Source organism: Mustelus asterias, chromosome 12, assembly GCF_964213995.1.
Source record: "Mustelus asterias chromosome 12, sMusAst1.hap1.1, whole genome shotgun sequence".
NCBI lineage: Eukaryota > Metazoa > Chordata > Chondrichthyes > Carcharhiniformes > Triakidae > Mustelus > Mustelus asterias.
Genome location: NC_135812.1, coordinates 86,085,782 through 86,099,125, shown reverse-complemented (window position 1 = coordinate 86,099,125; position 13,344 = coordinate 86,085,782). Strand labels below are relative to the sequence as shown.

The 13,344-nt window shown below is 41.9% G+C and overlaps 1 protein-coding gene across 5 annotated transcripts in view; it reads left to right on the top strand.

Moving 5' to 3' along the window:
- The window catches only part of abca5 (ATP-binding cassette, sub-family A (ABC1), member 5), a 113,690-nt gene that overhangs the window by 41,138 nt on the left and 59,208 nt on the right, over window positions 1-13,344 (top strand). For all 5 annotated transcript variants that reach the window (XM_078225551.1, XM_078225549.1, XM_078225550.1 and 2 more), the window contains 4 exons: window positions 2,805-2,863; window positions 5,370-5,480; window positions 7,551-7,726; window positions 12,693-12,812. In XM_078225551.1, the coding sequence (XP_078081677.1) occupies window positions 2,805-2,863; window positions 5,370-5,480; window positions 7,551-7,726; window positions 12,693-12,812 (466 nt within the window). The remainder of the gene's footprint in view (window positions 1-2,804; window positions 2,864-5,369; window positions 5,481-7,550; window positions 7,727-12,692; window positions 12,813-13,344) is intronic.

Genomic DNA, 13,344 nt, shown 5'->3' with positions numbered 1-13,344 from the left:
TTGCTTTTAAAAAACGTGAAGCAGTCAAGGGGGATCCACCAGGGGTGCACAGGTAAACCATATCAGGCCCTGCCCTACCAGCATGACAGCGAAAACCACACCTCCAGATTTTTTTGTGCACAGAGTGCCATGATATCTGGAGAGAAAACTCAGCTGTGCACATTGGTTTTTTCACCTCAGCCAGCACTCTGCGCACAGAGTGAAAATTTCTGCCCCTTGTCTTTTTAACTGATGAGCTTCCTGGATTCAAGTGTAAGTATGGCAGACTGATGGACACTAAGTATGTTGAGTAGACCGCTAAGTGGTCTTTCTGGTTTCCAAGTAGACATTGAAATGTGTTGTAAAGCAATTTTCTTTGGCCAATAAATCACATTATTACACGGGGAGGTATATTGACTGAGCAATACACAGGTGGCCACGTGTGCCAAGAATTGAATGGCAAAAAGGCTCTCGTGCATTAGTGAGCAGATAGAGTTGCCATGGATTGTATATATTATTCATACAGTACTGAATAGAAGAGTATGCCATGTTACTAACAATTGCCCTGCAACTGAGAGACAACAAATGAGAATATGGTTTCCAATGTGTTCTCAAAGGAGATAGATATCATTATATTCAGGCTAAAAGTAATAGATTTATTTGCAACAAATAATGCCTGATCAGACAAATAGTTGGAAAACCAAAATTCAGTCCTCGGGGATTGAAGTAATCTTTTCAGAATTCATTCCTTAGAGATTATTTATTCACATACAAGACTTTTGAATTTAACAGATTAAGACATTCAGAATGTGATGGTTGTACATGAATTATGGAAAATTCTTATTCAGTTCTTCAGAACCAGATGTCAAATAGACTGAACTAAACTAAGCTGCAGGAGAAATTTCCACTATTTAGCTTGGTCCAAATGCCTCTGAATTAAAGAATTGTCCATTTCAAAGACATAGGGTGAAATCTGACCAAAAAATGAGAGGGTTGTTTCTGGCGAGAATACCGGCGTGTTTCTCTCCAGATTCGGGAGGATCGAATTGGTTCATTCCGCTTTGTTTTCAAAAGCTGTTGTGTTTCTTTTTTTTAAATTGTTCGGTAACTGGTCAAAAATAATCAAGGGGGTGATTGACATATGATATGAATCATAGAGGTGGGCGGGGCTTAAACATGCCAGCAAAACCTGGTTGTTCAGAGATCGGGGCGCTATTTCTAAAGGGTGCCCAATCAAAATTCCAATCAACCTCTCCCCACTTCACCACTGAGGCCTCAGGGGTGCGCCCTGCACATCCCCCACATCCAATTGGAGCGAGCTGTAAACCCGCCGGCCCCATGATCATTGGCCTGCTCTCTTCAGCTCCTCTCCCGCCCCCCCCCCCCCATTATCATTGGCTCCTTCCCCCACGCGCAGTCGGAGCCAGCATCTCCACTCTGCAATGGCCATCATCTTCATCTGGCATCCCCTGCTTGTCGGAATGCCCATTTCCCCATAGGGGTCCCATTAGGGTCCGCCTCTTGGTCCAGGTTGACATTGCCAGGTGGCAGAATGCTAACCTGGCAGTCCCAACCTCTGCCATAGGGCAGTGCCAAGGGGCATTGTCAGGATACTGTCCGGCCATGTCCCTATCCCGCCCAGGAGCTATATTTACATCCCCAGGGAGATCACCACAACAAACTCCCGTTTGCATGAACCTGTTGTGAACCGCACCGTGTGACGTCACATCAGCGCAGTGTAAGTATATGGCTAGGGGTCAAGATACGGTGGAGGGGCAGGTTAATGGTATTGAAATGCATGTTAATGCATGCAAAGCAGGCGTGAACCTGATGACGTTGCTGGTGAGGGGCTGGGAGATCCAAAGTCGTATTCTCGCCGGCAAGAACTGCGACTTCCGGATCTTGAGCCCCTGCGGCCAACCTCGCAGATGGCGAACATGGGCTCAGGATTTCACTTATAATGTCATTGACAATGTAATGTTCAAATTCTGTCCTTGCCCTCGCATATCCATTTAATATATTCCCCATGTTCAAATTGATCATCATTTAGGACAAAGCTTCTGCACTCTGGCAACGTATAAATAAAACACGACCTGCCAGTTTATTAGACCTGTGTCCTGAAGTGAGGCAATGGAAGTTGACTGCTACCTTAACTCTTCCTTTCAGTTTCGGGAGAAACACCGTTACCCAGGGAGTGGTTAGAAGGAGTAGTTGAGGTGAATAGCATAGTTGCATTTAAGGGAGAAATATATGAAATAGGAAAGAATTGAGGGTTTTGCTGAAGGAGTTGGATGAAAAGGAATGAGAGGAGGTTCCTATTGAGTATAAACATTGGCATGGACCAGTTGGGCTGAACAGCCCGTTTCTGTGCTGCACATTCTATGGATATCTATGTGACTTATTGGACACTACCCCGACCCAAAAATTAAAGGATTTGTTGCACCCAGTTGTAGTTGAAAAGCCATTTTTTTAAAATTATTCTACATTAGTTGATTAAAAAATCCAGAAATTGGCCTTGTTTGCGGAGGCTCTGCCCTTATTGTGCCCCATTAGTGGAGACTTGCTTACAGTGGAATTTAATTGGTAGAAATGTTTAGCAGCAAAGTCTACAACAAATATGTAAATCAATCACTCCAATTATATTTTTGTACTGTTCTTTCATTTTTAACAGCAATGTTGGGGTGGGGGGGAGGGGGGACAGTGGCTCAGCAAATAATTCTTGTAGCGTGAACTTGCTGTTCTATTTATTGTTTGTTTATTATCTATTTATTTTTTTAAAAATCACTTAATAAGTACATTAATGAGTGTGTTTGGTACTTTTACAGGTTAAATGGTGTTCACAAGTTATATAAAGGGAAGGAGAAAAAGGTGGAAGCACTGAAAGGTTTGTGTCTCTGGTGACTGTACTATACTGATTGTTTCACTATATTTTATACCAGTATAATGCTTAATAATTCTGCTCACTATAGGGATGATATAAACTGACGTACCTATATTTGTGAATTCCAATTTGCATAGTATGTTTATTCATGTGCCTGTCAAACATTCACTATTTCACATGAATTATTTTAATACTTTTTGCACTAGTAAGTATCTTGCTGCTAGAGATCTTCTGCCTGATTACATTTTAGGTGCAATCGCTTCCAACCTTCTGACGTGAAACCAAATTATTCAAAATAATTCAAAGCTGCTTTGTTAGTCTTGACCTTTTGTTTTGGATTGGAGGATAGCGAATGTGGTCCCGTTGTTTAAGAAGGGTAGCAGGGATAACCCAGGAAATTATAGGCCGGTGAGCTTGACGTCCGTGGTAGGGAAGTTGTTGGAGAGGATTCTTAGAGACAGGATGTATGTGCATTTAGAATGGAACAATCTCATTAGTGACAGACAGCATGGTTTTGTAAGAGGGAGGTCGTGCCTTACAAATTTGGTGGAGTTTTTTGAGGAAGTGACAAAAACGGTTGATGAAGGAAGGGCCGTGGATGTCGTCTATATGGATTTCAGTAAGGCATTTGACAAAGTCCCACATGGCAGGTTGGTTAAGAAGGTTAAGGCTCATGGGATACAAGGAGAAGTGGCTCGATGGGTGGAGAACTGGCTTGGCCATAGGAGACAGAGGGTAGTGGTCGAAGGGTCTTTTTCCGGCTGGAGGTCTGTGACCAGTGGTGTTCCGCAGGGCTCTGTACTGGGACCTCTGCTATTTGTGATATATATAAATGATTTGGAAGAAGGTGTAACTGGTGTAATCAGCAAGTTTGCGGATGACACGAAGATGGCTGGAATTGCGGATAGCGAAGAGCATTGTCGGGCAATACAGCAGGATATAGATAGGCTGGAAAATTGGGCGGAGAGGTGGCAGATGGAATTTAATCCGGATAAATGCGAAGTGATGCATTTTGGAAGAAATAATGTAGGGAGGAGTTATACAATAAATGGCAGAGTCATCAGGAGTATAGAAACACAGAGGGACCTAGGTGTGCAAGTCCACAAATCCTTGAAGGTGGCAACACAGGTGGAGAAGGTGGTGAAGAAGGCATATGGTATGCTTGCCTTTATAGGACGGGGTATAGAGTATAAAAGCTGGAGTCTGATGATGCAGCTGTATAGAACGCTGGTTAGGCCACATTTGGAGTACTGCGTCCAGTTCTGGTCGCCGCACTACCAGAAGGACGTGGAGGCATTGGAGAGAGTGCAGAGAAGGTTTACCAGGATGTTGCCTGGTATGGAGGGTCTTAGCTATGAGGAGAGATTGGGTCGACTGGGGTTGTTCTCCTTGGAAAGACGGAGAATGAGGGGAGATCTAATAGAGGTATACAAGATTATGAAGGGTATAGATAGGGTGAACAGTGGGAAGCTTTTTCCCAGGTCGGAGGTGACGATCACGAGGGGTCACGGGCTCAAGCTGAGAGGGGCGAAGTATAACTCAGACATCAGAGGGACGTTTTTTACACAGAGGGTGGTGGGGGCCTGGAATGCGCTGCCAAGTAGGGTGGTGGAGGCAGGCACGCTGACATCGTTTAAGACTTACCTGGATAGTCACATGAGCAGCCTGGGAATGGAGGGATACAAACGATTGGTCTAGTTGGACCAAGGAGCGGCACAGGCTTGGAGGGCCGAAGGGCCTGTTTCCTGTGCTGTACTGTTCTTTGTTCTTTGTTTGTTCCAGTTTGAATCAAGAAAATATAGCAGAATTTTGCTTTATAAACTGAGGCTTCCCCAATTGCAATATTTTATATTTTCTGCCCTATTGCATATTCAAAATATACGGGCAGCACAGTGACACAGTGGTTAACACTGCTGCCTCACAGCGCCAGGGACCCGGGTTCGATTCCCGGCTTGGGTGACTATCTGTGTGGAATCTGCACATTCTCTCCGTGTCTGCGTGGGTTTTTTCTGGGTGCTCTGGTTTCCTCCCACAGTCCGAAAGACGTGCTGGTTAGGTGCATTGGCCATGCTAAATTCTCCCTCAGTGTATCCAAACAGGTGCCAGAGTGTGGCGACTAGGAGATTTTCATGTAACTTCATTGCAGTGTTAATATAAGCTTACTTGTGACTAATAAATAAACTTTAAAAAGTTTTAGATAAATAGGGGAAAGCACATGGGAGTCAGAATATTTAAATAGTTCTTGCAAAGAGCAGTACATGCTCCGTGGACCATTGGTCTCCTGTGCTGTATGTTTCTATGAAATCAAAATGTTCATACTTTTGTGCTTCTTTTCCTGTTTGCCCTATTTCAGGATGGATTAGACACTCGTGACCTCTTGGCGGGTGACTGATGCGTGACAACTGAAAGAAAGAAAAGCTAAAAGTGACTTTCTTTTAAAGGAACAAGGAAGAAAAATTATTGTATTTAGAATTCGTGCTTTTCATATGCATAATATACTTTATTTCAGGTTTATCATTTGATGTTTATCAAGATCAAATCACAGCACTACTGGGCCACAGTGGAACTGGAAAAACGACATTAATTAACATTCTCTCAGGACTATGTCCTCTGTCAGATGGTAAGAAAGAAAGTATCATTGCATCATAAGGAACAAAATCAGAATTAATTTCACATCATAGTCTGCATACACATTAGAACTAACAAAAGCTGACCGTTATTTTAAGAATAAAAGCAAAATACTGTGGATGCTGGAAATCTGAACTAAAAACAGAAAAGTCTGGCAGCGTCTGTGAAGAGAGAAATAGTTAATGTTTCGAGTCTGACTCTTCTGTCTCGAAACATTAACTCTGTTTCTCTCTTTAGAGATACCGCCAGACGTGGAGTTTTTCCAGCATTTTCGGTCTTTTTTTCATTATTTTAGGAATGTCGATATGGTTGAAAGTGCAGTGAAACTGGGACGTCTGGTAACTTGAATTTATGTATTCCCAATGAAAACTCATGGCACAAGATATATCCACTTCCTTTGCTACACAGAAAAGGTTATTTTCAGCTCAACCAACTCTCCCACCCTGGCCATGCACATGCTTGATCTCTGGGTGCCTGAAGACCGAGGTGCTTGTACGCAGGGAATGAAGACCTATGGCAAACGGATCAAGTACAGTTGGAGGAAGCAAATGAAGAAGCAGAGGGAATAAAGAAAGCTATAAGGGACAAGGGAGATGGGGGAGGACCTAAATAGATGTGAGAAGTGAAGCATGGGGGAGCAGGGAACGTGGTAAAGAGGATGAGAGGTGACGAGTAGTAGAAGAGTTAGAGAAATTGCGATCAGTGGAAAAGGTGGCTAGGACTCTTTGTTCACTTCAGTTGGCAAGGTTAGGATGCCAGTGCACAATGTTCTCTTCATTAGGCTGGAGTAGATGGCATCAAGATTCTTTTTCACCCGGGTTTTGCAGCGGTGACTATTTTCCCCTCATTGGCTGCAATAAATTAAATTCCATTAAAATCAAATATTCATGTTTGAGTGAAACATTTATACATTTTGTTCACTTCACAGAATGTCATGCGATACCAAACTGTACTGCAATATACAGTAAACAATTCCATGCATAAGTTTGACTCGACCTTAATTTAATTCATCCTTGGTTGCGGGGAGAAGGTGTGGAGATGTGTGGTTATTTTCTCCTGAACAGTAAGGGGCCTTTTCTTCCAAATCAGACCAAGATTTCTTCTTTTGAGTTTGTTGAATCTCAAGACCACCACACTCCTTTTATACTCTTCAGAAATCCTTGTCCTTCAATGTTTTGCTGCTTGTTGTCTGTGCATTTCTGCATTTCCTCTTCATTCACAGACTAATTTGCTCATGCAGTAACCAAAATTAACTCGAGGGCCTTCATGGTCAGCCTTTCACATAATACTGTTATGTCCCTTGTTTGTCCTTTGAAGCAGTGATGACCATGTTCATTGCCTGGGGTTGTTGATTGGAGTCCGCTGGGTATGTAGATGACTGCTAAGGCTGCACGTCGAAAATTCAGCTGCAAATAGGGCAGGATACCGGAGACTATTGAGTTGTTGGCTCAGGATTTCCTCTCCTTAGATTTTTGTTCTGCCTCTGATATGTGACAGGTGCAGCGAACCTGGGTGAGCTTCTCCCAGGACTTGAAGCCAATTTCAAAACTCCTAAGTGGAGCCCTTACAGCATCCTTGTAACGCTTCCTTTGACTGTTATGAGAGTGCACCCTAGACTCAAGCTCTTTATAGAAGATTTGCTTTGGTAAGCAAATGTCAGGCATTCTGGCTACATGACCAGCCTATTTTAGTTGTAACTGTCTCATGTGTGGATGCTTATATGCCAGCTTGGGTGAGCGCCTCAGTATTTTGTCCTGCATCTGATCTTATGATTTTCCATGTTTTCTTTATTTTTTTTAAGTTGTTCATGCTGGAGTAGCTGTGCAACTTTCTTCATTGTGTTTTTATGGTCAGGCCAACTCAGTGAATATTGTACCTATAGCTCACCACTGTTATGTTGTGTATGAATGATCAGATTATTTCTGAACAGTATGGATTACACAATGGCTCTGAGGTGAAACTTACATAAATTGCTATTCATTTGCATACATAGTTAAGAAGTTGCTTCTATCAGGATTATGTACAATAAGACTTAATGTGAACTTTTCTGCCTACTGCATAGGATGTGCAACAGTTTATGGATACAGAGTTTCTGAATTTGATGAAATAATTCAGATCAGAAAGATGATGGGAGTGTGTCCACAATTTGATGTCCTATTTTACAGTCTTACAGTAAAGGAGCATTTAAAAATACTCGCTATGATAAAAGGAATCACAGCACAGGAAATTGATAAAGAGGTAAGTCTGGGCATGTAAACCATTTTTAACACCACTCACTACTTCACTTTTGATGCTGGTTCTTTTGTAGTCTGTCTTTTTAAATTGTTTAGTTTTTTTATTGGTGAGGACATGAATGTAGGAAATTAAATTAGTGAATAAAATAAGTATGTGTACCTGATGATTGCAATAATCATGACTAGGCAATTATGTTATCTAAAATTCTATTTCAGGTGAGTATTAATACCATATATTTTTGTGTAAGAGTCAATCTCGTAAAAGTCAACCCTATGATTTTTGGTCTAAAAGAAATCATAGTTTTTCATATACCTCATGTAAAAGTCAACCTTTTACTTTTTCAGGGATCAAAGCCCAAACATTTCATAATCAGAATACAAGCTATACAATCACATCAAAAATTTCAATTATTATTCATTAAAAAGTTACACTAACCATATTTCCTCCAATTCCCAATTGTCAATTAAGGTGAAACGATTGTACGTTGGTTCTGATTTTTGTAGAGAGAAACTCAGATCGGAACAGAGTAATAAATAGTGCATATGCAAAGAGGTTGCAGGGACCAACTTCCAGAGTGAACTTTAAATAAATAAATGACCCTGTGACCCCAGTTGTTCCCTCAGCCTCCCTGGGGAGGGGAAGGCAGGAGAGGCTCAGGCCTTGCTAATTGGATCCTTGCAAATGTTAATTCAGAGCAAAACCCCCCCCGCCGCCGCCCTTCACCAAGACATTGGTCAAGGGTTGGGAGCTGTTAGTGTAACATTTTCCAATGACATGGGCTGTCCCTTTCTTTCCTTCCCTTCTCCTGGGTCCCAAGCAGACTCGGCCAGTGCCTCCTCTTTTGGGGTGTGAGGCTGAATGTGGAGGCTCCTCAATAAAAATGCAGAGAGAGAGAGAGACAATAAACAGCTGGCTTGCTCTGGTTCCCCCATTACCTTGTAGATTCTTTTGACAGCCATGTTAGGTATGCCAGGCAGGTGTGTTTTAGCTGAAAGTAAGCATCTTGAAAACATTACCTGATTGAAAGTCGACGCCTTAATTCTTTGCCTAAAAATTGGTCTCAAACATTCGACTTGCATATTGGTATAAATTGTAACTGCAAAAATGTGTCCCGCATTTTACAACATTGGGCTTTGGAGAAAAGTTAGTAAGTTACTGTCTTCCGTCATAATATCATTTTGTGGCGGGGAATCATTTTGCAGTATTAGTAATTGTACTATGATTTTCTGTGCGTTACAGGTGTATGTTTCAGATACCTAATTATTCATATCTTAAATGGAAGCCTTTCTGTACTGAATAACTGTGTATTCTAACATATTGTGCAAATATGTCTGTTTTACACCTGTTCTTGGAATGTGTTTATATAGAGAATATAGCTGCTCTCGTAGCTCAACGGGCCAGAAGACATCAGTGAAGGCCGTTTCGCGGGCTCTCCACTGGGTGCCATGGCCTCCGCATGTCTCTGGGGCTAAGATTTTTTGATCCATCAGCTCCGCACCGGAAATCGGCACGGCATGGTTACAATATTTAAATCAGTATTTCAATATCATTAGTGGGCCCGGGACTGAAGTCTCCGGGCCCGCTAGCATCTCTTTCTAACCGGGCATCAGGCAGTGCCAAGAGGGACAGGACAGGGCCTATTGAGAGGACCGATCGGTGGGGGTGGAGGGTCCCGCTGATACTGTGCCGGAGGATCGTTGGGAGGGTAAGGGGTGATTGGGGCTGGCCATCCGGGTAGGGAAGAGAGTCAGAGTTGCTGGGGGGAGGGGCTGCGGGGGTGGGTGGGATATTGGGGCTTGTTTCGGAGGTACAGGAGGCCAGTGATTGGGGGGTCATCAGTAGGGCAGCGATTGAGGAGTTGCAGGGAAGGCCAGCAATCGGGCTGGCTAGCGATCTGGAGGCCGGCAATGCGGGGCCGCTACGCATGCGCCGATCTCCATACTGACAGATTGGCGCGTGCAACAGTGGCGGGTTCAGCGCTATGCTGCAAGCCTCTCTGGCGAGAATAGGCCCCGCCCCTGATTTTCAGAGGGAATCCCACTTGAGCACTCTGTGATGCACGGACTATCGGAGATTCATTCTGAAAATCACGCTAAAAAAATCAACAGGAGTTACTCCCATTTTCACGCGAATTGGGGAATCTTTTTGGGAGAATCCCAGCCAATATATCTAGATTTCCAAAAGGCCCTTGATAATAGTCAAAGAGTCAGAGGATAAGTAGCAGAATGCATAGCTCGCTGGCTGCAAGAAAAAAAGAGAGATGGGGTAAAACATAGCTATTCAAAGTGACAGAAGGGGGAAATGTTCACAATTTATTTTCATGATTTAGACTTTTGAAGCCATACATAATTTCTATATTTGCAGACAACACCAAATTGGAATGTGCCGTCAACACCAACTAGCACTGATGCAAATTACAAGATTGTTCATCAACTTGCGAATGGGCATATAATCAGTAAATTAATTTGAACATAGTAAGGAATTACATTATGGTCAAAAAAGATAAGGATGCCATATATTACTAGAAAAATAAGAACCTATAGTTTTTCCAATTATCCATTCAAACAAAGCTTCCACTCCACTGTTTTGATCTTGTTCTAGGTTTTCCACCTCTCCTTTCAGACTTCCTTTGTCTTAGATGCTTTTACATAAACTCTGAGATCCAGCCACCGATTTCTACAATTATTTCAAATAATTTCTCAAAAACTGGGGCGGCACGGTAGCACAGTGGTTAGCACTGCTGCTTCACAGCTCCAGGGACCTGGGTTTGATTCCCGTCTTGGGTCACTGTCTGTGTGGAGTTTGCACATTCTCCTCGTGTCTGTGTGGGTTTCCTCCGGGTGCTCCGGTTTCCTCCCACAGTCCAAAGATATGCGGGTTAGGTTGATTGGTTATGCTAAAATTGCCCCTTAGTGTCCTGAGATGCGTAGGTTAGAGGGATTAGCCGGTAAATGTGTAGGGATGTGGGGGTAGGGACTGGGTGGGATTGTGGTCGGTGCAGACTCGATGGGCCAGATGGCCTCTTTCTGCACTGTAGGGTTTCTATGATTCTGTGAACTATTAAGTTCTCACATATCTTGGAGCTACTTCAGATGTCTTTCTGATCTCTCACAATCTAACTCCTCAGCTTTATCTGTGGCTTTACTGAATGATATCCAGTTCTAGTCCCTGGGTTCTCTGTTCCTTTATTTTAGGCTTCCTGGAAACCTCACTTCATTTCACTACTTTCCTTAACTAGCTGTCCTTTTGATTTCTGACACTGGTTTTCTTAACCATTACCCCATGATATGCATTTCTTCCAGCAAAGCTGAGAGAGATGTCTCCTCTCTAGCTTCCTATAACCAACTGCTATGAATTCAGTTAAAACTAAACTCAAAAAGCCTTTCTACCCTAAAGGTGCCCTTGATTGCTAAGCAACAGCTCATTATTTCTCCAACCTCATGTTTACTTTTCATACCGTAAACTCTCTCAGCACAAGAGAAACACAATTTTAACTGAAACCAAATACATCCATACATGCCAACAACTTTGTCCAACATGAATCTAACTCGAGTTTTCGTCTTCTTGCACAGAAACGCTAAATTAAACCCACTTAAATATATACCTAATTTCTAATATTTATCAATACAAATATAGATCACTTAAAACTCCCTCTGTTTTTTCGACACTGCAAATCAAAGGCAAACTGAAAAGTAAATATGTAATTGCATACAGCAGGAAACAAAATAACTAAAGTTCTCCTCATTGGTAAAACCAATTCTTGGCAATGATACAAGAATTGTAGAGAAGTGGTATAGATAATCCGAATAATTATGAGTAGTAGTTCAGAAATACAGGCATTCTTTTTCAAGCCATGTCCTAAGTATAGCTAGTTTTCAGATTATTTTCTCCCAGAAGTAACACAGTTGTTAGTTGAGTGCCTTGTTGATGCAACTGGCTTTGAAATTGATTTTGAATTTGTATTGCCTGTTGGCCACCTATCTTGCGTGTCCAAGAATGTTTTGTAAAAATTTTAAATAGAAACAATCTTGCATTTACGGAGTAACTTCACAGAAGTGCTTTTCAGCTGCTGAAGTACTTTTGAAGCCAGTGTTGTTAAGTAGAGAATTCTGACACCTAATTTGCACTTGGCAAGATTCACAAAGAGTGGGGGGAAAATGGGCTTGGAAACAGGAGAAGCACCAAGCCCGTGCTTTCTTTTGGGGAGAGTTTTTCCCCGAATGGGAAGAGTAAAATTGCCTTTTGGCTAAGATCAAGTGTAGTATGGAGAGGATGCTGCGCTTGGTTGAGGTCATTAGGTTACATTGAAGCTTCATATGTTTCATATGAAGCAATTTTTAAAAGCGGCATCTCGGCCTTTTGGCTAAGATGCAAATGAGCCCAAGTCTTGGAGGAGGAACCTCCCCCTTCTCCAATCAGCTTGGCTCATGTAGATCGGGCCCAGGACAGGGTAGTTTGGTTGCTTGCCCTGTCTTGTCAGCCTGGATCGGAAATGTCTCAACTTGTTGAGACTCTGAATTTGATTTGATTTGATTGAATTGGAAAAGTATTTTTAAAAATTGCAGACAATCAATATACTGTCAGAAATCAAATGGGGAATTCGGAAGAAGCTTGCTGTGCAAGCGGTGAAAATGTGGAATTCGCCAGCACGTGTACTCCATTTCAACTTTCTCAGCAAGCTAGCCTAAAAGGCAGTTTGTCCTAAAAAAGCTGGTAGTTTTGGATGTTATGGGGAAGCTAGATAAAGATATTGGAAGTAGGGATAGGGGGTTATGTGTTATAAATATTGTCCTGGTGTAAAACAAAGAGCATTTAGAAAGTAATTGGCTTCATGTGGCCAACATTGTACTGCTGGTCTGTATAAAGAGTGATTTTTGGTTAGTAATTTTGTATGCATTTCTTAAAAAATGATTTTGAAAGCCAAACCAGATTTTGTTGAAACTTAACCTTTTCGCTTTGCTTTCTTCAGGTGCTGAGCGTCATAAAGGAACTGGATATGGAAGCAATTATGGATGTTCGTGCAGAAAAGCTCAGTGGTGGCCAAAAAAGGAAGCTCTCAATGGGAATGGCAATTTTGGGAGATCCTAAGGTGAATAGACAATTATAATTACTTTCGATAGTTTCATATATTGTATCTCCCTTTTCATAATTTGAAAAAGATGCATCAACTCACACAGACCTAAACTGAAACGATTAAGATCCTGCAGGAAAGTGTTGATGATGCAGTTGGTTTTCCATCCTTTTGATGTGCCTACCTGTATTCCCCAATGAAAAAACAAAATGCTAACTTTTGTATCTGCCGGGATAAACACTTCTGAAAGATCAATCCCAAATTGTAGAAAATGCAATCAATTCCCCATAACCCCAATTATCGAAGCAGTAGTTTTTTTTTTAACTTGATTGTACATAACTACTGATCATTGCCAAGACATGCATTTACACTGAAGTTTTGGCTTGATATTTTGTATGCAGAAATAGTTCCATATCCCTATGCTACATTCCTTTTGTTTTCTTGATTAAGTTTCTTCGTGTTTTGTTTGCCACTGAAACATTGATGGTTTTTTATTTTAAATACTTCACTGGTCGGGTTATTTTATTTTTAAGAAGTCTTGCCATAATAA